Source organism: Sapajus apella, unplaced genomic scaffold (assembly GCF_009761245.1).
Source record: "Sapajus apella isolate SASKATOON/1434 unplaced genomic scaffold, GSC_monkey_1.0 scaffold36, whole genome shotgun sequence".
Lineage (NCBI taxonomy): Eukaryota > Metazoa > Chordata > Mammalia > Primates > Cebidae > Sapajus > Sapajus apella.
The window spans coordinates 28852970-28878784 of record NW_022436976.1 but is presented as its reverse complement, the minus strand read 5'-3'; the positions used below and the strand labels follow the sequence as shown (position 1 = coordinate 28878784).

The 25815-nt window shown below is 42.2% G+C and overlaps 1 protein-coding gene across 10 annotated transcripts in view; it reads right to left on the bottom strand.

Annotated features, from left to right (window-relative positions):
* The window catches only part of DAB1 (DAB adaptor protein 1), a 1264232-nt gene that overhangs the window by 30198 nt on the left and 1208219 nt on the right, over positions 1-25815 (bottom strand). For 6 of the 10 annotated variants that reach the window (XM_032297127.1, XM_032297126.1, XM_032297131.1 and 3 more), the window contains 3 exons: positions 8376-8426; positions 8239-8286; positions 792-854 (listed from right to left, as the gene is read on the bottom strand). In XM_032297127.1, coding sequence (XP_032153018.1) covers positions 792-854; positions 8239-8286; positions 8376-8426 — 162 coding nt within the window. The remainder of the gene's footprint in view (positions 1-791; positions 855-8238; positions 8287-8375; positions 8427-25815) is intronic. The other 4 variants (XM_032297130.1, XM_032297136.1, XM_032297133.1 and 1 more) reach the window with 2 other exon arrangements.

The following is a 25815-nucleotide window of genomic DNA, read 5'->3' as shown; positions in this document are numbered from 1 at the left end:
GCCCTCCTCTGGGAATGGGCAGGGGAGGGGCTGGAGGGGCCATCTCTGCTCTTTTCTTTGCAGTGGCTGCAGGGTTGCTTTTGAATGCATCCAGCACTGGGATTCTATTTTGATTTGGTTTTAATTAATTCTGTTTTCTTCTTTTCATTTTCAAATTAGGGCTCCATGCGATCTCTGTCCTTTTGCAAGCATTGACTGAGATACCCTGGCTGAAGTTGTGCCTGGGAGCCCAGAGCTTCTTGAGAAGCTCAGTGAGGCCCAGGTCATGCTCTGCAAAGCTGAAGGGCAGGCTGGAATGAGGGAAGAAACAAAAAGGAGGGAGAGAGGAAAGAAAGAGGGAAAGGAGAAAGGATGGGCAGAACCACGTGTGGGGAGAAGGTCCTTCCTTTACTGGGCTGACCACTGACACTGGTCTGGGTTTGGGGCAGGTGCTGATAAATGCCTCATCATATGTATTGTCCCGAGTTTCCTGCCTGCATTCCCTACATCTCCTTTGGGCCTCTCTTCTCAGACCCCAGCAGAATAGCAAGTACCCAGGCAAATCCTGTCATTGCTGAATGCATGATCTTGTTTATTTCTCAAAACAGAGGCATATCTCATACTTCCCCTTTTTAAATAGCCACACAAATTAAGTGTTAGAATGACTAGTTTGCCCAAGTCACACAGCTTGAAAGAGTCAACACTGAAATCCACCAGTAGGCCTCTTTCACTCAAAGCCCAAACTCTGGCCACTGAGAGGACATGAAAACAAAGGGAAGGGGTGTAGGGTTCAGAAAGCAATGCATACTTACGGGGGGAGAGGTTATATCAGGGGGTGTGGACATGTCCCCAAAAAGTTCTAATTGGGTCACAGCCTGTAAAGACAAAAAGGTAATCATGTAACTACAAAGAAAGCTGGTGCTGATGGGCCCTGCACATAGTGTTTTATAAGGCTAAACATTTCTGGTTTTCATCATTTCTAGATAAACCATAATCCTGGTGGGTCATTACTATACCGCATGATCCCAAAGGCAACATCTTGAATACAGCCAGAATCAATTCTTGCTTCCTTGCATCTGGCTATTTATCCAGGCTTGGCTAAGACTGCCCATTAATCACCTCCCATAAGCAGTAATGACATCACTTCACACTTATTTACCATCAAATGCCAGCAATGGCTCTCTTTCCTAGGAGACAATGCGGGGAGGCAATCCCATCACTGCATTTTCTCTCATGAGTATGTTCACACATACAAGATGCCTTCCATGTGTAAATAAGACACGACTTCATGGTCACATCAGTAAGGGCTCCCAATAGCATTCACAGCATTCGCCCTGAGAGGTAGGAATCATCATCCCCATTTTTACAAATAGATAAACTAAGTCTCAGAGACATGACATCGAGGTCACACAGGCCAGGATTTAAATTTTCTGAATACAGAGAATGCAATCAAATGGCATTCTCTGAAAGAGTCCATCTGTAGATAAAATATGTGGGTGGAGGAAAAGAAAACATTTCATTTAATACTAGGAAGGGCGTCAAAACCAGCCTGGTGTATACACCATTAATCACTCCTAGGAACTCCATCACTGCAGACACTGCATCATCTAACTCGCCATCCATCATGTGGGAGTGTCTGAACAAGGCCAGCCAGAGCAGCTAAAGAAACCCTTTAAGATACACTTAGAAATTAATCTGCATACACTGCCAGATTCACAGACTGTAGGGAGTCTATGGCCTGACTTAATTATGACAAGCGTGTAATCACATGCTTTGTACAAACCTATCCACTGAGGAAAAACCACTTTTTCCTCATCTTCAGATCTTAAGCGATAGCTTCAAACTGGGAGAACCTAAATACACCACTTAGTAGAAGAAATGGGGAGAGTCCTACTGCCCTGCCACACGGGGCTCCTGCACTCAAACTGCTCTAACCAGGTCATTGCTGGATCTCTAGGGTTCATCCACAGAAGGGAATGTTTTTTCCTACTGGCAAGTGAGTGAGCTTTGGGCTCTGGGAAAGTTCCCACACTCCATGCCTGGGAGAGTAGAGTACTGATAAGATAAAGCACTTGAGAAAGGGGCCCCAGGTTGGGGAGGGTCCCAGATGGGGAATAACAATGAATAATTGTTCTGAGGGGTGGTTAATCACAAACCACCCAACGGCACAACAACCTCATTTGCAGGAAGCCCCCTCCAGCACAATCCTATAAAACTTCTCTCCAGTCCCTGTCTCTTTGCAGACAGCCCCTTCTCTGCTGTGCTGCCCACGGCAATCTTGCAATGTATTTTCATACTTTCTCTAATAAATCTACCTTTATCTACACATGTCTTCGTAAATCCCTTTACTGCCTGCACCACTAGCTTCAGATAGTGGCTACCTCCAACAGGGGATATATTTGGATTCTATTACTTCCAATATCTGCAGCCTCTCAGAGCTACAGTTCCTTCACCTGGGCAATGGAGATGATAATACCTCCTTTGCAGATGTATTGACAATATTAATAGAAGAACTTTCTTTGATGTTTGACTGAGCCTGGCTAGAAAAGCACTAAAGTCTGCTTTTTGCTGAAAGGAGAGAAGCTTGGTCTTGTTAACTCACTTTCAGCTCTGTCTTCCCTTTCATCTTTCAGATTGACTAATAGTGCCTGGCACACAGTAGGGCCCTGTAAGGACTAATTTTCTTTCCAACTGCACAATATTTTTTTAAAATAAATGTTCAACAACTGCTAGATGCTGGACACTGTGCAATGTGCTGAGAATATAATGAGAAATGCCAACTGTCAGCCTGCAGGCAGTTTACAGACTGGTAGGGGGGACATCCAATTTGCAGATGCAGATAATCTCAAGTAATACAACAGAAACAGCAACAGGGGTCTCTATGGGGTGCTATGGGAGTACCTAGAAGGAGACTGATCTGGTTTAGCTATGTCCCCACACAAATCTCAACTTGAATTGTGTCCCCCAGAATTCCCATGTGTTGTGGGAAGGACCCAGGGGGAGGTAACTGAATCATGGGGCTGGTGTTTCCCATGCTATTCTCGTGATAGTGAATAAGTCTTAAGAGATCTGATGGATTTATCAGGGGGTTCTTTCTGCTTTTGCTTCTTCCTCATTTTCTCTTGCAGCTGCCACATAAGAAGTGCGTTTTCCCTACGGCCATGATTCTGATGCCTCCCCAACCATGTGGAACTGCAAGTCCAATTAAACCTCTTTTTCTTCCCAGTCTTGGGTATGTCTTTATCAGCAGCATGAAAATGGACTAATACAGTAAAATGGGTACCAGTAGAGTGGGGTATTGCCGAAAAGATACCCGAAAATGTAGAAGCGACTTTGGAACTGGGTAACAGGCAGAGGTTGGAATAGTTTGAAGGGCTCAGAAGACAGAAAAATGTGAGAAAATTTGGAACTCCCTAGAGACTTGTTGAAAATGCTGATAGTACCTGTAATATGAATAATAAAATTCAGGCTGAGGTGGTCTCAGATAGAGATGAGAAGCTTGTTGGGAAACAGAGCAAAGATAACTCTTGTTGTTTTAGCAAACAGACTGGCAGCATTTTGCCCCTGCCCTAGAGATTTGTAGAACTTGGAACTTGAGAGAGATAATTTAGGGTATCTAGCAGAAGAAATTTCTAAGCTGCAAAGCATTCAATAGGTAACTTGAGTGCTGTTAAAGGCATTCAGATTTATAAGGGAAGCAGAGCATAAAAGTTTGGAAAATTTGCAGCCTATGTGATAGAAGAATACAAAACAAAACATTTTCTGGGGAGAAATTCAAGCCAGCTGCAGAAACATGCATAAGTAACAAGAAGCCTAATGTTAATTCCCATGGCCACGGGGAAAATGTCTTTAGGCCATGTCAGAGACTCTCCTCCATGGCAGCCCCTCCCATCATAGGCCTGGAGGCCCAGGAGGAAAAAGTGGTTTAGTGGGTTTGGCCCAGGATCCTTGTGCTATGTACAGCCTAGGAACTTAGTGCCCTGTGTCCCAGCCACTGTAGCTATAGCTGAAAGGGGCCAATGTACAGCTCAGGCTGTAGCTTCAGAGGGGAGAAGCCCCAAGCCTTGGCAGCTTCCATGTGGTGTTGAGCCTGAGAGTGCACAGAAGTCAACAATTGAAGTTTGGGAATGTACACCTAGATTTCAGAAGATATATGATGATGCCTGGATGCCCAGGCAGAAGTTTGCTGCAGGGGCGGGGCCCTTGTGGAGAGCCACTGCTAGGGCAGTATGGAAGGAAAATGTGAGGTCAGATACCCCACACAGAGTCCCTACTTGGACTTTTCTTAGTGGAGCTGTGAGAAGAGGGTCACCATCCTCCAGATCCCAGAATGGTAGATCCACTGACAGCTTGCATCATGAGCCTGGAAAAGCCATAGACATTCAATGCCAGCCCATGAAAGCAGCCAGGAGGGAGGCTGTACCCTGCAAAGCCAAAGGGGCGGAGCTGCCCAAGACCATGGGAACCCATCTCTTGCATCAGCATGACCTGGGTGTTAGACCTGGGGTAAAGGGAGTTTATTTTGGAGCTTTAAAATTTGACTGCCCCACTGATTTTCAAACTTGCATGGGCCCTGTAACCCCTTTGTTTTGGCCAATTTCTCCCATTTGGAATGGCTGTAATTACTCAATACCTGTACCCCCATTGTATCTAGGAAGTAACTAGCTTGCTTTTGATTTTACAGGCTCATAGGCAGAAGAGACTTGCCTTGTCTCAGATGAGACTTTGGACTGTGGACTTTTGGGTTAATGCTGAAATGAGTTAAGACTCTGGGGACTGTTGGGAAGGCATGATTGGTTTTGAAATGTGATAACATGAGATTTGGAGGGGCCAGGGACAGAATGATATGGTTTGGCTGTGTCCCCACCCAAATCTCAATTTGAATTGTATGTCCCAGTATTCCCATGTGTTGTGGGAGAGATCCAGGGGGAGGTAATTGAATCATGGAGGCTGGTCTTTCCCATGCTATTCTAATGATAATGAATAAGTCACACGAGATCTGATGGGTTTATCAGTGGTTTCTGCTTTTGCATCTTCTGCATTTTCTCTCACCACCACTGAGTAAGAAGTGCCATTTTCCTCCCACCATGATTCGGAGACCTCCTCAGACATGTGGATCTGTAAGTCCAATTAAACCTCTTTTTTTTTCCCAGTCTTGGGTATGCTGTTATCAGCAGCATGAAAACAGACTAATACAGAGGCACAACTAGCTTTTGGCAAAGTTTAAGAAGGTTTTCTAAAGGAAATAGCCTGGATCTGAATCCTGAAGGAGAGAAGCCAGGTGACAAAGAAAAGGAGACCATCCAGGCAGAGGAAACTGCTTTTAAAAGGGCAGAGGCCAGGAACAGAGTAGGTAGGTGGGAATGGAAGCAGTTCAGTGTTACCAACATGAAGGTGGGAGAGAGGAGGGCAGTGTGGTAGATAGGGGCAAGGCCGTGGTGGGAATTTCATACATTTCACAGCCTTTTCCAAGATTCTTGGCTATCTTGTTTCTCTTTCATATAATAGCAGCCCAGCAGCTGACGGAATGAGGTGGCCAGCACACAGGTGCTCTCCCAAATGTTGCTGGACTTGAAACGCTCTTCTTTGGTAAGCCTTCTTTGGCATGTTAGCAATATTTTATATTATTTGATGAAGCTATGCTAGTCTTTTAGACCCTCTTCAAAATTCAGAGTAATAACTGTATTTAATCAACTCAAATGAAGCTTCTGGGTTTCCTTGAGACTAGAACTCTATGCTTTTAAAACGGCTCACCACTATTTTCAGTGTTAGGAAAATATTAAAATGAAGTTATTAATTAAGTCACACAATTTACATTTCAAATGCGCTGAACTCATGGCATACTTTTACTAACATCATAAATATAATTTATTGGCTAATTTTCTCCTTAAGCACAACTTTTAAAATAACCTTCATTCTTGAGACAGACATTCCTTTTGCCAGATGATTTTCACTCAAGGATTAAACGAGAAAAACATGCAGCGGTGTAAAACATAGATTGTTATTTCATTCCATTGGTTTGCTGTTTAAATAGAACCTTGAGTTAATTAAATTTTATAGAAAAAGGGGATTCTTGGGCCATAAAATTAAAAATAATACTAATAACCATATGTGATCAGGAACCTAAAATAGTATCTATTTCCACAGGCCTCCTCCCCATGTTAACCCCAGTCCTTTTATTTGTAAGCTAATAAACCATGTTCCATCTGATAATATTGCTCTAATGAATCATTTTAAAGGCCTCAAGAGAGTGAAACTAACAATTCACATTTGCAAAATACTTTATAGTTTGCAATACACTTTCTAATACATTATCATCATGTCTGATACTCACTAAGCCCCATAAAGTCAACAGCGTAGGCATCATTGTCACTGTCTGTGTTGCACAGATGAGCTAGCTGAGGCTGAGGTGAAGTGGCTCACCTCTGATCAGTCAGCTAAAAGTAGCCAGAATGGACTTGACCCAGATGCCCACCAGCATCACTTTATTAAACCTTAGCCTTGCTAAATAGCAGAAGTCCAGCTTTACAACATTCTCTAACCAGAAATCTAGGTTCCTAGGAGTTATGCTATGATGCACATCCATTTGAAGTCATTTGGAATGTCAGCTTGAGATGTCTACTTGCCAGAGAGTAAGGCTCTTTCATTACTGGCATTTCAAATGTCTCCTGGTAAAGAGAGATGTAGCTGGAGATGGGAGTTTTGCTCCTTTTTTTGCCCACAGGGCATTTTCCAGGGGCAAGAAGAGTGCTATTGGAAGGTACACAGGACAGTGAAGGAAAAGTAGCTTCGATGTTTAAGGAAGTAGTCCCCCAGTATTTCCGTCAAGCCTGTTCTCTCCCCGGTCATTCTTTGATATGAACAAGGGATGGATTTTCAGTAAAATCTAGTTCAAGATTAATACACTGGTACTTCCAACTAGTTCACTACAACCGGACACCTACGCCTTTCCTAGAGAGAAATTCTGAAAGCGTCATTAATGGAGGCTGAGATGTCATGGGCTGACACCCAAAACACCTTCTCACAGACCCATTCTCCATGTTTTGGCAAAAGGAATTCTGTGATCTTTCAGTGGGCAGACATGGGAGTCCTTATCATGCATCAGTTACCAAGAGCAAAGGCTACAGAGATAAGTAAGGCACATTCCCATTCCTATTCCTATTGTCATAAGCAGGCTCTTTGGTGGAAAGACAGCTTATGGAAAGACAGACCCAGACACACAATCAATTGAGGAGAGAAGCACAGAGGGTTATGAAAGAAGAGGCCATCTTAGGGTCTTGCACGTGCTCCTCTTCCTATCTAGGACACTCATTCCTTCTCCCACACATCCTTCAGGACACAAATTAGAAGGCTTTCTGTTTTGCTTCCTATAAAGCAACTTCCTAACTCAATTTGTACCTTATCCCATTGCCCATGATACTCCCAGATCAGTGGTTCTCAACCTTGGATGCACATTGAGCTTACCTGGGGAAAAAATACTGAGGCCTGCTTCTCACCCCTAAAGATTCTGAATTAATTGGTTTGAGGTAAAGCCTAGTCACTGGAACTTGGAAAGCTCTCCGAATGATTCTAATTTGCTGACAAGGTTGAAGATTTTTGTCTTAGAGGTTTCCCAGTACTGTATTTAGGAGCGGTAACATTCATTGGCTTGTATATCAATCAATTTAAACAGACATTGGCTGCAACTAATATATTTTATACCAGGATATACCTGAATAGCAGCTTCGTCTGTTTTTTTATTACCAATGGTGTACTTGGGACATCTTGTTCATGTATCTGAATTCCTACTATATCGTGTTATACTACATATATTACACTACACTAGGCTAGGTGAGGCTCTATTGTCATATCGTATCCCAGGTAATGTTGCACTGTTACACTGTGGGCTTCTTTAGGACAGCCCCTTTCCTGCATCTCTAGCATCTATTAGGATGCCTGGGACATGTCAGAGGCTTGAAAAATATTGTTGGATGAAAATAAGGGGTGCTAGCCCTTCTCCAACACACACACTTGTTCACACACGTATGCACGTGTGTGTGCGCGTGTGCACACACACACACACACACACATACACACATGTTCTCATTATTTGACCTCACGGCAGGGCCTATTAACAGTCTTCCTGGGGACATTTGAATAGGCACCTACTAGAGTAGAGCAGAGTAGTGAGTCTGCCATTCATGAAGCTAGATGAAGAGAACATGGAATGCATGAGAATGAGCAGAACAACCTCGTTTAACAAAAACCTCAAAGCCTTACCTTTGTTGCCTCAAAAATCTCATCTAAGTCCATGGGCAGGTTTCTGTTCTGTAACCACAAGGCATAACTGATCAGCATGAAATGAATGATGAGATAATGACGTGAAACAGTTAACCAGAGAATGCTCTAATTCTTACTGGGGTGGCTGCAGCAAACCGTTCTTCAAAATCCTCAAACGAACAGCCGTTCTGAAAGTGGAAGGGATGATGAATGAGGATGCAGTGAATGACACACAAATGACATGGATTTATGAGTTTAATGATGACAGTATCTATGGTTCACACTTCCATGGGCTCAGTAGGCAGGAGCCGTTTCCATGTCTGTGAAAATCTTGGAATATGTTTCTAACATAAGCAGATAATAAAATATGGGTCTGATTAGGAAATACAGAAACGGTAAATTTGTAAGTTTAAATCCATCTTCCTGCAATTATAGACATTGCCCTGTAGTTAACAGACATCAGCAGTGGCTATAGATAAGAGCATGGTGTTTACACTCAAGATTTTTCCTTTAAAAGAACAAAAGGTCAGCTTATGCTTTAGCCAAACTTTGCTCTTTGGAGCGGTCTATGAACAGCTGGTTTTGTATGTGCTTTTATACATGTTGTCTTCCCTGCTTGAAATGCTCTTCCCCTCATCTCTGCAAGTTCGGTGCTCCTCAAATTCCTCAAGCCCAGCGAAAATCCACCTCCTCCATGAAGTGTTCCTTTACCTTTTGAACTGAAATGCTCCTGAGTGACCTCAGTACATTATCTGTGCCTATGATACCATGAGCTCCCTTAAGCAGCTGGTAGAGGGTCTCCCCCTGCAGCTGGTACAGGGTCCGGCTCATAGCAGTGCTCAAAAATACAGAAAATAATGCATACTCCAGAAATAGCTGGCAGTGGTCAAAATTTAATTGCTTTGTTAACTTTGTATTTTATTGTTTATATTACACATTATAGGTATGTATAATATATCATCTACATGTATATATTAATGGCCATGTTCTAGTCTATATGTACAAACTAATTATTCTTTGGATGGCTTCCAAATAGTAAAACATTAATATAAATCTGCTAATATGGACATTAAAATGAAGTTATTACAAATGAATAGTTTTGAGGAGAGCTTTTTGGCCATGAAGGAGTGGGAAAACTATCACCCATAGCCTCATAATATTGCTGTTTGTCAGAATTTGTTTTCATCCTGTCTACAGGAAATGTGACTGTTTACTTCCCTCAGCCCCAGTTACAGAGTGCAGAGCAGAGCAGAGCAGAGTAGAAGAACCAATGTGCCCAGGCCCACCAAGGCAGGGCCTTCAGGTCAACCACCAACCACCTGTTTCCCCAGCCCCTGGCTCAACATGACTTAACTGTGGCTATATTGAGAGGAAAAGCCACCATATCAAATAACCACATATATTATTATTATTATTATTATTATTTAGCCAAAGGTGGGGAGAGGTGGTGAGACAATATTAGTGTAAATGATCCTGTAATCTATGATGTGTCCTAAAAGGTTAAGGTTATGCCACTACATCCTTTATAAATTCACACACTCGTAGCAATTTATGGCAGAGCCCCTACCAACTAGCTCTGGGTCATAACTTTTAATAAAAACATTTTTTAGTGTCCAAAATCTCATTACATCTGTCCAATATAAAAAAGCAAATGGCTTCAGAGCATGATGGATGAATTAAATAAATTTGAAAAACAGTCTGTGGTAGAGGCTCATAAAAATCCCCACCATGTCCCATATAATGAAAATGTGGGAGGATAGCCAGTGTCAGCATGAGCATGTTGTCACCTTCCTGGGACAGGAGAGGTGGCCTTTGGTGAGGTGTGGCTGAGGTGTGATGAGGCAATTTCTGTGAATTCAGGTGAAGCTCGATCTGAGCAGGTAAGCAAATGCATCTTTTTGGAATCACACAGACATCGACCAGATCCTGGCCACATCAGGCCATGGATGTGCTGGCCGTGTAGCTCCAGACAAGTTTATCAGCCTATTTTCTCATCTTTAAAGTGGAGTGGATAATGGCAACATCACGACAGGTTAACTGAGCAGTTTAACTGAGATGTGTGTACAAAGTCTTGTTTGGTGTTTAGCATACAGTAGATGCCCAAGAAATAATAGCTATTATTATCTTCTCCTCCTAGTTTTGGCTCATCACAGTAATGTACATGCACGCCTTTTTTTTTTTTTTTTTTTTTTTAGACAGGGTCTCACTCTGTCACAGGCTGGAGTGCAGCGGTGCAATGTTGGCTCACTGCAACTTTGCCTCCTGGGTTTAAGCGATTCTCCTGCCTCAGCCTCCTGAGTAGCTGGAATTACAGGTGCATACCACCATGCCTGGCTAATTTTTGTATTTTTAGTAGAGATGGGGTCTTGCCAATTTGGCCAGGCTGGTCTTGAACTCCTGACCTCATGTGATCGATCCACCCACCTCAGCCTTCCTCAGCCACCAAGCCCAGACCCAATGCATATAATTTTTAATGTTAGGAAGCTATTATTATATAATATTTGGAAATAGAGTAGAAAGAAATGAAAATCTTTCCAATCCCTTTCTTTAGAAACGACCTCCACCTAAGAGCCCAATACTTCCTAGGCTTTTCATCCTTACTCTTGAACTCTTCAATCCATTCTTGTCTCCATTTTCTCTTTTGCCCTACTCTTGGCTACAGTCTTGCCTGATCATCTTCTTCCCAGCCATGTCATTTTTTACCTTGTGGCTACCTGAATGTTCTGACTCTGGATCAGTCATTTCTCAGAGCTGCTTTCTTACAGCGACCTGTTTGGGACAACCTTTGTAGACACCCAGTGCACTTCCTCCAGCCAGTGGGGAGATCCTTCTAGCTAACAAATACACTTTTTCCCAGGTGATTCTCATGAGCAGAAACTGATGATCTACTCCCTAGTCTTTCCAAATCACTAAATCTTACTTTACTCACAATTAGCACTTGACTTTTAATTCATTTATATTAAAGTCTTTTTTGTTTGTTTGTTTTAGTATGTTTTTTTTAATACTGTCATAGCATGTACACAGTTTGGTATTCTTTTCAAAACTCAACATGACCTCAAATTTACTCGCAACTTAAGCTTCCAGTGAGGAAATGTAAAAGAAGATATTTCCCGTGTTGTTTCAATATGGTTCTGGCTTGAATCTTCACGAAGAGATTGAAATAAAGTTCCCACAGGGAGTTTATCTTCCTATAATCTTTTTTCGGAACAGTGGGAACGCTATGATTCCATTACCGAGTAAGGCAACAAGGAAGACCAGATTCATGTTACTCTTACAGGAGAAATAGCAGTGGATGAGAAGGGATTTGGGATAAAAAAAAAATCTTGCAAAGGCAGAAAACCTTTTTCATGGCTTCCAAATCAGAAACTTGCTGTGGTTCTCAGTCCTGGCTGCACAACATAATCCTTTGGGGCAATTACGGATGCCAGAGCCACTTCATCAGAGATTTGAACTGTACTGGCCTAGAGGGGAGCCCTGGCATCAGTAGGTTTTAAAAGCTCCCCAGGTGATGCTGATGTGCAGCCAGATTTGCAAATCACCATGCTGGGGAATAAACTCTCAGCAGGAATAATTAGCAGAAGGAAAACTGAAGCCGCCTTGATTGATTATGCAATTGATTAATTAATTTCTTCAATGAACATTCACTGGGTGCTTTCCACATGCCATGTTCTGGCTGGGCACTGGCAATACCTAGATGAATAACACCTGGTCCCTGTTTTCATAAGGTCAGAGCAGAGCTATGCTGTATGGTCTCTGTAGCTTGGGGTGAATAGCTGTGGGACAAGGACCACACAAGCCTTCTAGATCTAAACTCAGAGCTCAGACCAAAGCTGAAGAAAAAAAAAAAAAGAATAAAATTCAATTATCCATTTAGAAGGCACAGGAGACATGGATTAACTTAAGTGATTTGTAATTGCACTAAGGTGAGTACTATTAAGGACACCTACTGATTCCAGGCATCTAAATCTAAATGCATGTTACCTTTCCCTGATGAATGATTTAACAAGGAAGACACATGTTAATGAAGACTAATTTCTTCTGGGGTATCTAGAAGTTTATGCTCTTTATCACCTTTACCCAAGAGTAAACAACCACTTTCCCACTTCTTGGCAGAGAGATGGGAAAGCTCTGTTTGGCAACTGAAGAACAAAGGGAAGTGCGTTAGGATGGACAATAGAAACTCGGATGTTAATAAATGATCTCTAGACCAGCTCTGTCCAATAGAACTTTTTGGGATGATGTGAAATTCTATATCCGTGTGGTCCAATACAGCAGTCAGTAGATACCTGCACACTTCAAATATGGCTAGCATGACTGATGAACTAAATTTTAAATTTATTATGTTTTATTTAATAGCCTCATATGGCTAATGGCTACAGTATTGGACAGCATGACTCTTGATAAAATACATTAAAAAATAACCTTCCAATTGACTGGGTGCTTCCTAAATGCTGGACATAGTCCTTCCTTATATGTCTTTTTCTATTCTTTTAAAGAATATCCTATATTTGCATTGACTGGAGAATTTCTATGGGGGAATTGATTTGTTCGCTACGTCTAGACATTACCATGAAATCAAATTCAGCTTGCAAAAACAGCACACTTCTTCTAGTTGTAAGAGGTTTTTTTCATTGCCTGAGCTAAGTGAATGAAAGCCAGGTATTTGTGAGGACTTTTTTTAGAAGAAAGTTAAGATTCATGATTCAAATGGAAATCCATGAAACTTCATTAGAACTGAAACAAAACGAAATCCCATTTAACGCCAAAATGTGCTAAGCCTACTGAGATTTGGAGATTGGTGGTCTTGCTGGACTTAATGCCTTAATAGAGAAATTGGTGCTGCTTTGAGGTTTTGTCTTTGTAATGAGTGAGAAGTTGCCTCTAATTACTCCAATTTGGGTCTCACTTTAGCAGCTAATAGTCCTTTTTTTCCACAGCTTCCAATTCAGGAGTCTCCCAAAGGTTGTCCAGAAGGTTGGAGGATAAAGGAAAATGTTTAAATCTTGCAATAAGTGCTCACACATATAATATATTTCCACAAATCCTTGGATGACAAAATATTCACATCTGGCTTCTTACAAATTACGCTAGTCCTTGAAATGCTCTTTCTTAATACGCAAGGGGAAAGTCATCATGGGGAATGTTGGTGCAAGGATTTTGCTGGAACCTCATTGAGACACTGCAAAAAAGGCAGAACCCAGTGGACAAAGTTCACGGTGCTGAGCTGACCCAAACAGCCTCATGCGAATGACAGGGCTGTGGCTAAAGCCTCTCCCTCTTTATTCTTGGCCTTCTTAACTTTCATCTATAGATGTCAAGAAAACTAATTTGCTTGCAAGTGAAAACACTGAGTACTTTTAAAGGGAGAAATGTGATGGTTTTAGGAGAGACAGACTGCGGGAATGAAAAGAGATGCGGAGAACAGTAGTTTTCAGCTCAAACTGCTGCTCCATCACCGGCATTGACTTGAATAAAGTTGATCATTTGAGCCTCAGTTTCCCCTCTGCAAAACAGGGATAATGCTTACAATGTGCGCTTGCAGAGAGGAAGCAGTGAGAAGATTGATGTATATGAAAATAGCACAGCAACAGGCAGAGTAAAATCTCAACAGGTGTCAGCTCCTTTTTGAAAATTACAGAAAGGGAAGGAAGGGAGAAAAGAAGAAACAGTCATATAATTATTTGCTTGGTAGGTGAGGGTAGGTAGGTGCCAGGTCATGGCAAAAATTTGTGACATATTGTTCCAGGGAAGGGAGGAAGTCGCCTGGAGAAGAGAGTGAACATGCAGTGTGGTCTTCACAGAGCAGATGCTCAGTCAAAGCAGCTCCTGCTCTTGGACCTGCCCCCTGTTTTTAACACTAGCAAGGCTGTACTGTTCTAGGAGTCTGCCTCATCATTCCCCTGCCCCCACCCTTTCTCTTTCCCACTCTTCTTTCCTATCTATCCCTTATACCTATTTTAGAATTCAGATAGTAATTCCATGTTTTGATGCCCAGATTTTCTAAAAGCCATCCAATATTTTCTTGAAAATATACGAGGATGGGGTTGGTGGCATGATTTGCAGATGGAAGATGATTATGCAATACGATACTAATAGCTAAGTTAAGTCTGACCTTAGCAACAGTGATAAAGGAAAGGAGATACCAATTGTGATGCCTGAGAAATGAAACTTCTCGTGTTTAGGGGAGATGGTGGAGGTTATAGAGATGCCTGTGATAAGACTGTGATAATTGGTCATTCATTCACTCACATCTATTTATTAAATATATATGATTTACTGAGCAACTTTAAACAAATTCTCCTATCACATGAAGGAGATATAAAAGAAGAAATTATCATAAAGTTGGTGTTATCAGACAGATAATTCACATAAAACCTTTAGCATATAGGGCCTGGCTCAGAGTACTGATATGATTCATGCTAGTGGTTACTAGTATTATTGTCCTTATTATTAAATACATGGCACCCAATCCCACCTTGTGGGGTTGGGGAAGCTGGGGGCAGCATAGATTTTGAGCTGGTGGCAGTAGCAGCAGTGGGAATTTGATGGTGGAAATGCTGTTGTCATGGGATAGAGGGCAGTCATCATAAAAACAGAGATGATGATACAGCTCTCTCTGTGCTGTATCATCATCATGATAGCCAAGATGGGGCCAGGGAGGGAAATTAGGAAGAAACATTGAAAATACCATCACAGTTACAGAGCTCTCTAGAAATACTGGGAGTGACTATAATTTACACACTCGTAGAAGCTTCTTGGTTCTAATCCATGACTTCATCCCAAGATCTGACATTTGACAAGGAGGAGTTTAGGATTCAATGCCCCCTTCCCTTGCCTTAGCTCCTTTGTCAGGGGAAGGATCAGGCTGCAAGATGGCTTTGCTACTTTAATGGTTTTTGACAGAACAAACAGATACGCACAGGTATAAATATACATAGAAGACCAGAAACCAAAGGGGTAACATTTTTAAAAGCTTGCAATTATTTGTTTTTAATGATCTCTTCCTTTCTCCTTTCTCCTTTTAAAAACCTATTATTCTAGTTCCACATTAGCAAAAACTCAAGGATTTTTCAAAAACTCCTAACAAGATTTGGCATTGGTTCAGTACTTTGAAAAGGCAGTGAATTAGAATCACAGTAATGTGAAATTGGCTCCCATCAGCAGGATGACAGGATTCAACACACTTTTGGGGAGGAGGGCAGGGGAACTTCTCAAAGTCAGTCATCTTTCTTTGCTGCTGTGCCTCTCTTGGAGGGGTTACCACTGTGGTCCAGATGGCATCCACACGGTAACAAGAAATATTGGAGGGAGCTGAAATCAAGCAAGAGTAGCAGAGGCTCAGGCTGAATGCAGAGCAAATCAGAGGAAATCACAAATGGAGAGATGTCACAGCAGAGGGAAAAATAGCCAGGAGGGCTTTGCCTGCTGCTCTGACAGCCGTTCCATGCAAAATGTTTTTTCTTTTCTTCTCCAGAGGAATGCATATTTTACATACTTAGGAATTCATTTCCTCATTCACTTCTTCATTCCTGGATTTGATTATCAAGACATTAATTTAATTAAGGAATAAACATTTCCCGGATGCCCATTATGAACCAGACACTATGCCTATCCTGTGAGCACTTAGATGCTGTCCATTCTCTGAGTTGTAACAGCGAAGTTAGGAAAACCGGAGAATACTGATTCAATTCAGAGCGTGAGAAGTGCCATGACAAGGGTATGAAGCTGAGCATTTTTATAGACCATGTACATGTTCATTGCAGCTAGGCTGTTCACGGGACTGAAACCAACTCCATGCGAATAGCCAAAGCAAGAATTGTTTTTATGTGAATGGAACGGCACTCGATTACTATCCTTGAATTTTCCTTTGTTGTAACATTAGGGAAATATCCATCTCATAAGACTTAGTTGAAGATTACCCAGGATACAATTAAAGGTAACAGTTGAGCATGTGCCTGATGAATAGTAAGATTTCCATGAGTGTCTGCTTATTGGGATCCTCTACTAAGTCAACAATTCAATAAAGTATCCTTTAGGAATATGATGATTTTGTAGCACCTATTTGACGGCATTTTGGGCTGTTTTATAAATTGCACAATTGCAGAATAGAATTAGAAGAGACTACAGAAATCTCTAACCCAACCCATCCGGGTATTTCTTTCAAATCAAGAAACAGAGACCTTCAATTTTCTCAAAAACATGATATTAGTGGCAGATTTAGGATGATAAAGCAAGTTCCTGACTCCTGATCTAGTACCTTTTCACTCTACCATAGTTCCTCTCACAGCTGTATAGATTAAGAGGAGACCATCCTAAGTCAGGGCAGAGAAACCTGGCTCACATTTTATAACAAAGACACAGGCTCAAAGGAAACCTTGGCTTGCTCGTAGAGAAACTAGTGAGGGAAATGGCTACTTCCTAGAGCTCTGAAGATTGAATGGGGCAATATTCACAGCTAGACAACTTGGAAGGCAGCCTCAAGGTTTGAAGTCCAGAGGATATCTGGAAGAGCGTTATCCTCAACTGTCTCTGATTGAATGTACAACCTGAAAATAGTTTGTGTGTGTCTTAATTTCACAGGGCCTCTGAATAAGTCTCTAGGTATATTCTTTCCCTTCTCAGGCCTTGGCATAAGATATTTCCTCTGCCTGGTTCCTACTTCCATCTTTATTCATCAAGAAAACTATAACATGTCCTTAGAGGACATTAGTCCTAGTCAGCTCTTCAAAGCCTTCCTCTATGACCCTCAGGATGGATTAGATGACTACCCTAGGCATCACATGTGTCCAGTTACAATGATTATTATCTTCCCTCTTCTCTACTATAGCCTATGGCTTTGTGGAGACTCTAGTTCCTCATATGGGAAACTGCCGTATTCATCTTTGAATTCTAGTACTTATCCTAGTGGTCAGCAGACAAAAAGAAATTATATTGAATTGATACATTTTAAAAATAAAAATGAATAAATGGATAAACTTGTTTATATAACACAATAGAAAACTGAACAAAAAGAAACTTGGCAATAGCATGACATATTATATGGAGGGCATGATATTCAATATGATGTTTTCAAATGCTCAGCGTATATGTGCATGCATGCACACATACACACAATCTCTCTCTCTCTCTCTCTCTCTCACACACACACACACACACACACACACACACACACTCACAGAGATTTGGCATTTGTTATTAGGAATTCCGGAAAAAAGCTGTCACATCTACCCTGCCATTTGGCCAAATGGGACTTTACAATTAAGGTAAATTACTCCACTTCTAACTTCAAAGAAATACTAAGCAAAAGTTCCAGAAAAAGTTGTAAGAACAGGGATATGCTGCCCTCCTCGTCCTTCTAATATCTGGATGGCATTTTCAGCCGACTCTTCAAGCTCCTCCCCGGTGAGACCCATCAGTGGTTGTAGTGTGTCAGTAATCTGAGATAGTTTTCACTACTGAAAGTCTCACCAATACCTGATCAAGCACCCTTTTGGTTTTTAGCAATCAGTGAGCGACTATATCCCATAATTTTCAGCCTCTCAAATGTAAAATGTTCAAAGAACTTTTGAACTCCCCAAACCTGTTCTTTCCTTGTCCCAGTTTCTGTAAAGCTCACCACCAGCTCACACCCAGATGCTCAAGCCAGAAGCATACAAGTTACTTTAGAGTCCTCTCTCTCCCACACTCTGACACGTAAGCTTTCATGAAGAAATGCTGATTCTATCCTGAACGTGTCCTAAAGCGGTCTGCCTCTCTCCCTCTTCTCGGTGGCATTCTCTTTTCCACTTTTGCCTACTTAAGTTCATCCCCCAAAGAGCGGTCAAAGTGGTCTTTAAAAAATACCAGATGAGGCCGGGCACAGTGGCTCATGCCTGTAATCCCAGCACTCTGGGAGGCCAAGGTGGGCAGATCACCCGAGATAAGGAGTTTGAGACCAGCCTGGCTAACATGGTGAAAACCGGTCTCTACTAAAAATAGAAAAAATAGCCAGGCATGGTGGTGCACACCTGTAGTCCCAGCTACTCTGGAGGCTGAGGCAGAAGAATTGCTTGAACCCTGGAGATGGAGGATGCAGTGAGCCGAGATCGTACCACTGCATGTCAGCCTGGGCAACAGAACAAGACTGCTTTTCAAAAAAAAAAAAAGGAATCAGATAATCAGATGAGGTCCTTTATTGCACTCGGAATAAAATCCAACCTCACCACTGCCTATGAGACCACACACAGTTGGGGTGCCACCCATTTCTGAATTTGCCTCCACCAATCCTCCCTTTCCCACTGTGCCTCCTTTCATGATGAGCCACTGGCTCATTCCTGCCTCAAGGCCTTTGCCTTTCTCTGTTCCCACCACACTCTTCATCTGGTTGGTTCCTTCCAATTCAGACTTGCACCAGGTGTTACCTCAAGGAGACCTTCTCTGACTCTACCTAATGTTCATTGCCTTGTCTGGTTCTGTTTCAAGCACTCACTGCTCTGTTTGTTTCCTCTTCTGATGGCAGCCTTTCCCTGTGAAAGGTAACCTGGGTATGGGTGGGGACTCGGTTTGACTTGTACCTGTGCCTAGCTCAGTGCTTGACACGCAGTGGACACTAGATCTTATTTGAAAAATGGGTGAAGGAATGAATGCTTGAACAGAGCAATGCTTAAGTGGCCAGAGACGGGTTCTAGGAGGCACCTTACAGTATTGCAGAAACTACAAAATGATAACAAAAAAGACACTTCATGCATATATTACAGGGATAAGGGAACCCTGTGTGTGTCATGCTGACATCTGTACTCTGGCCTTGGGCTTCTTTTCCTACTCGGTCTCTGGTGTCGGACACCTTATCTCTGAGGACCTTGTAGCTAGGGAACAAAGAAGGCATAGTTAAGGAGATCTTACCATAGATACCAAAAGCAGAATGTGTCTTTACCCACACATATGCTGTATCTGTTCTATGAAAAACCTTTTTCATTAAAAGTAGCCCACATCTCCTTGGTCAGGTCATAGGTGGTTGAGATCATTAGTTCTCACTCCGACAAATCCATAAAGAAGACCAAAAAAAGTATATTCTGGACTCAAGAGGAAGGAATGGGCCACATGGTAATTTTAAGACCTCTGTTCTTGGCCAAGCAGAGGTCACTAAGGACAATAATAATTATAGCTAATGCTTAGATGAAACTTCCTATGTGTGAACCAGACGCTATTCTAAGTGCATTCATACATTAACTCATTTATCACAATAAATGTGAGGTGCTGTTACTTGCCTTGTTTCCAAAAGGAGGAGACCAAGGCCCAGAAGGTTTAATTAACTTGCCTAGGCTCACACGGCTAGTAAACGACCAAGATAGAATTTTCACCTACAGTGGGTTAGCTTTGGAGTATGTGCCTATAACCATGAAGTTATAGTGAGGACAACAAAAACCATAAGACGACCTAGGTTTTAAGACTAGGGTGGGTGGTTGGGATTCTGGAAGGAGTGGCCATGGTGGGCAGTTTAGGAGCTTATTCCATTCCAACCCAGTCGTCTCTTGGAGGACCATGGCCAGATCATATAGTACAAGGGCTATCCCTATAACAGTGGCAGGAGGAAGGAGGCTAGAACATCCCAGGCAACTGTGGAAACAACAACACAGAAACTGCCAAGGAGACGAGGCTATAAGATTTTAAAATATAAGAAAGTGGGGTGGTGGCCAGGCGCGGTGGCTCATGCCTGTAATCCCAGTACTTTGGGAGGCCAAGGCAGGCAGATCACTTGAGGTCAGGAGTTTGAGACCAGCCTGGCCAACCTGGAGAAATCCTGTCTCTACTAAAAAACACAAAAATTAGCTGGGCATGGTGGCACACGTCTGTAATCCCAGCTACTTTGGAGGCTAAGGCAGGAGAGTCATTTGAACCTGGGAGGCGGAAGGTGCAGTGAGCTGAGATTGTGCTACTGCATTCCAGCCTGGGCAACAGAGTGAGGCTCCATCTCAAAAGACAGACGGACGGATGGATGGACGGATGGACAGATGGAAGGAAGGAAGGAAGGAAGGAAGGAAGGAAGTGGGGTGGGGAAACTGGAGTATTGGGCTGACAGCAGGTAACGGTGAAGAAAAGGATAATACTAGAGATAAAGACAGCAAGCTGCTAATCTGCTGGGGAGAAACATAATGATATGCTGACAGAACTTCTATGATAGGCAGGAAGATGGGAGGTGGAGAAGAGAGAAAGTGTTGTAAAAAGTGAAAGTGAATGTCACCTTAAGGGGAGGCATTTCTTTCATCATAAGTAGAGAAGCAAAGGATTTATCCTTCACAATCAGACTCTATTTCTTTCTCCTTAGTATCTCAACTTCAATCTTCTTATCCATATAATGGTAAAAATAATAGTTGTCATCTTAATTAAACTAGGTAAATTTAGTAGAGAATCTGAATCAGCTGGGGCAACTTTGTAAATCTTCCTTTATATATAAATAGATGCAAGCCTTACAAAAGCAGACCTATCGGATTGGGGCTAAGGAAGCTGTGTTTTTACAAGTGTCACAGATGATTGTTAAGCAACGAAGTCTTTGGAATCCCTGAAGTAGATACAGCTTGCCAAGCACTATGCACTCTCAATGCCCCCTAGGAAGTGCTCAGCAAATGTTAGTTTCTCGCCTTCTTTCTGAGTCACTGCAAAAACAAGTTTTGCATCCTTTGGGTTGTGACTGTCACCAATATATATTTTCTTATTCCCCATGATCATTTATTTAGCTCTTGCTCTTTTTTTAAACAACTCGACTTTGTTCATTATTCTTCCACATCCACTAATAATGGCAGTTAAGGAGAAAGAACGAACCTCAACATGATGATTTATCCAGAAAAGGTGAATTGCTGTACCAAGAGAGAATGAGTGCCAGCATCAATGGATATTTATGGGGAAACTGTATATTACAGCTCTGCTCGTTAGAGATGCTGTAGTTAAGGTTCTGTGAATGTTAATGATCTGTATGAAAGGAATAATGACAGACTCACAGCAGCAGCAGTTAACAGATACCCCTGAATCACATTTTTTCACCATGCAACAGATCTTCAAGTAATCTGATTTATGTCTACCAAAGGAGCAAGCATGCATCAGGGAAACTGCATCTTCGAGGGAAGACTATTTGTTGCTTTAGCACAGGTAGCATTATGGAGAAAGCGTTTCAGGGACAAGAAGGATAGACGCTTCTTGCCTTCTGTTTGAAATTTCACATGTTCTGGTTTCAGAGGCAGTTTGGGCCAGCAGGAAGAGCAGTCACCAGCTTCGGGTAGGATGACCCTAAATCCCAGTTTGCCTAAGACAGCTGATACTTAGGCCTATTGTCCTGACATAATTGTAAATAGCAAACGCTTTTTCACTTTCAAGAGTGCCCCAGTTTGGATGATAAACTAGGTCACCCTAGTTTTAGGGTCAGAGAGAGGAGGATTAGATTTTTAGTTATGCCGCTTCTAGGTGTTCTAAACTTATTTAGCTTCTCTGGTCTTCAATATCCCTTATGATAGAGAAGAGACCTAATCCAAACAAGTTTGGGAGAATCACAAAATGGCATATTAAGTGCCTAGCACAAAATTGGTGACATTCTCAGTATTTGGTAGTTATAATTTCTTGTTATTCCTGTCTGTTAAGGACTGGGTACTTGGGTCCCTCCCAAAATTCATATGTTAAAGCCCTAACTTCCAATGTGATGGTATTTGGAGATGGGGCTTTTAGGAGGTAATTAGGACTAGATTAGGTTAAAAGGCTGGTGCTCTCATGATACAATTAGTAGCCTTATAAGAAGGGGAAGAGATATCTCTTCCTCTCTGTTCCCACTCCCTCACTATCACATCCATACTCTGAGGAGGAGCCATGTGAGGACATAGCGAGAAGCTGAAGGTCTACAACCCCAGGAGAGAGCTTTCACTAGGAACAGAGTCAGCTAGCACCTTGATCTTGGACTTCACAGGCTCCACAACTATGAGAAAATTGTTTTCTGCTGTTTAAACCACCTGGTCTGGGCTATTTTGTTATGGCAGCCCAAGTGGATCAAGACATGGCCCCATAGCTATGGTGCAGTTCCTGCAGGTTCAACACCATCCCAGGCTCTCAAGTTACACTTGGCCTTGTTGACACTATTGCTTGGGCATGGAGAACTGCAGGCCCTCCAGCCCCATGCTCTATACACCAGTCTTCCTTCCTCGAGTAGACTAAAAGCATCCTTGTTGCTGGGTCAGGTCTTGCTCATCCTCATATCTTTTAAAGCGTTTGGTATAGTCCTTTGTCTATGTAATAGTTCACAATAATAACTCTGACATTTATTAATTGAGCACTTACTATATGCCAGGTGCTGTTATAAATATCTTATGTGCATTACCTTATTCAATCCTTAAAAGAACTCTATGGGATAGTTACCACAGTCATTATCCTCATTTTACAGATGAACACGCTGGGGCACAAAGAAGGGTAAATAACCCCCAAGGTCCCACTGCTGGTGATTAAGGAATAAAAATTTCAAGCCCATGGTATTACAGTTAAGAGTATGATCTTTGCAGCCTATGGTCTTTGCAGAACCTTAACATGATGATTTATCCAGAAAAGGTGAATTGCTGTATCAAGAGAGAATGAGTGCCAGCATCAATGGATATTCATGGGGAAACTGTGTATTACAGCTCTGCTCGTTAGAGATGCTGTAGTTACCACAGTTATCATAGGCTGCAAAGATCACACTCTTAACTGTAATACCATGTTCCCTATCAATTAATCAGTCCCTACTCTATATCAAAGACAATAATAATTACATGTCTTCTTATTTAATCCACGTAATAACCCAGGGAAGTGGCTCTTCCCATCTTGTTAACTGGCCACTAAAAATCCAAAAGATAAAGCAACTTGCCTGGAATCATACAGCTAAGAAGTATAGGTTCCAACTAACTTCAAATTTCATGTTCTTTCTATAGTTTTATAGCCTCCCAAAGAGTGGGCTCCCAATCTGTGTTCATGAATCACAGAAGAATGAAGTCTTAGATGAGAAATAACCTGAAAAACGTCCTTATCTGGCCTCTTCACTTCTCTTATCCTTGTAATAACGAGTGGATTTCTTTGGACAGTGGTTTTCATACTGCCCTCTCTGGATCTCATCCATTCTAGAACCTTCTATCTTTCAGAGTTAGTAGGTGAGTTTGGGCTTCAAAGTAAGTAGGTTTTGAGGCTTCAATCCAGTTTCAACTATATCTTCTCTTTCATCTGTTTATATAGCAGGATACCAGGCATGTTTCACTTGAATAACTTTGGAAAAAGTTTGAAGGCTACTCTTCCAGGGGACCAGTGGCCTGCATTGTATCAGAGAGACGGGACGATCACTGTTACCCAGACATGTTTTTTTTTTTTTTTCTTTTTTACAACACACAACTGAGCAAACAAGACACCGGGCAAGTGCATATGCAGCCACTTATCCCTTTCCCGATTTGCATTGGAAAACAAGTTTCAGATTTAACAGCGAGTCTTTTACAACTCTGCTTGACTCCACTAATGACAGCTCAGTTTTTTGACGCTGGAAGAAAAAGAGCCAGATATCATTCAGAGTGATAATGTGACAACCCAAATGTGAGTCCTGGACTGAGAACAGAAAGGAAGATGAAAGGGATTAATGCTGTCTTTGGCTAGAACCTGAAGTCAGCAGGTGGAAAGGCTGATGTACAAACAGTCTGAGAAGTTAGAGACATAAAGCCCCATGCATGTAAATGAAAAAGGCTACAGGGAGGAGACAGGGGACTTGGCCCCTGTCTCCTGGTTACCTGACCTTCCAAAGCATGTCACCTCAGAGGTATCTCCAGCTCCGTGTTTGTCTCACCCCAGTCACACACTCAAACTCATATTGCTCTTTCACCTGCAACGCCTGTCTCTAGGCTGCACTCACAGTGGCCCACACATGCCTCCCCTTAACCTCTTTGCCCTCAGACCCATTCTTGCCCTTCCTTTAGTTTGTGCTGTAACACAGGGGGTGATTGCCATAAACTGTATTGCCTGGGCTCCCTTGCCAACACACTTCCACTTTGATTCGGTCAACAAAGAGGCAGTCGTTGGAATTTGGATAGTGGGTAAAAGGAAGAAGCAGTGGGTTCTCTCCCAGTTCTCTTCTGGCAGTATTTGTGGTAGTGGCTGAGTCTCCTGCATGGGCTTAGCTTCCACCAGGCAGCCCTTCTCTCTGTGCTCCTGGCTCCCATTGGGCAGCTCCCTTTGTGGTCCCAGTGCCTGTTGGTGGCCCCAGCTCTAGGCTCTGCTAACACTGCCTCTTCAGTCCTTCCATCCCTAAGGACAGTAGCCACTTCTATTACTAATCTGGGTTGCCGTGCTGTCCCTCGTTTGGTTTTTCTGCTCTTCCAACACCTTTGTAACTAGTTCCTCACATTAGATTCCTTCTATTAAGCCACCTGGCATGGGCTCTATTTTTCTGACTCTATCCTGAATGATACACTTAGATAATTCCATTAGCTTCTTAATGGTCTCCCCACCTGCCAAGCCACCTGCCATAGGCCACCAGAGGTACGTTGAGAAATGTAATTCTGATATTGTCATTCTACCACCTGAAAGCATCAGTGACTTCCTAACAGCTCTCAGCTTCTCAGCACCACATTTCAGACCCTTTGCTCACTGGGGTCTTCCCTTGGCATCCTCATCTCCTGCTCCCATGGAGGCACCCTGTGGTCCTGCCAACCCAGACTTAGTCATCAGTCCCTGCGACATGTCAGGCTCTTCTATATCTCCATGCCTTTAAACATTCAGTTTCTTCTTCCTGAATACTGTTCCACCCTTTCTCCAGAGAGAAACTCCCGTTATCTTTTAATATTCTATTCAAGCTGTATCCCGTGGCTGAAGACCTCATTTAAACTCCCTCAGGCGAAGGTTACTGCTCTCACACTATGCTCTAATGGCATCTTGTACACAGCCTCTCACACCCTTGATTATATGAAATACAATTATTTTTATATGTCTATCTTCTTCTTGAGACTATGACAATTCTTAAGCAGCCTATCTTTATATCCCTAGTGAATAGGATGCTGTCTGGTAGGTCACAGGTTTTTAGTAAATGTTTGCCCAATGGAAGAATAAATGAAAAAATAGAAATTGTAAGGGAACTCCAATAAAATAAGGGTTTTCTAGCAACTGAAGCTCTGGGATTACAAAAGTAATGAAGTTCTGTCACTGTAGGTATGTGAGCTCAAGTCCAGTATTCAGCAACTTTCATCCACACCTATCAAAACTGTTCTTGAGGGATTCTTGCATTGGAGGAGAGGCAAACCCAAATAACCTCTTTTTAATGTTGCTATTAACTCCAAGACTCTAGGAATTCAGGATTCTATTTCAGGACAATGTTTTTAAGTATGGCTAAAAGAAAACTCGTGTAAGAAACATCAAAAGGGACAACATTCTATTTAATTCGTGGGAATGTACCAATTCAAATTCCCTTCCCTCACTTCAGTACAACTTCCTCTTGTGTGACATCTATGTTAACTGCATTGCAATAATTATAATTTCTCTACAATGTGGTGCTTAATGAGGAAGTGAAATTGACAAACGTTCAGACAAGATTTAATCCAATTATCCAACATCTTGATC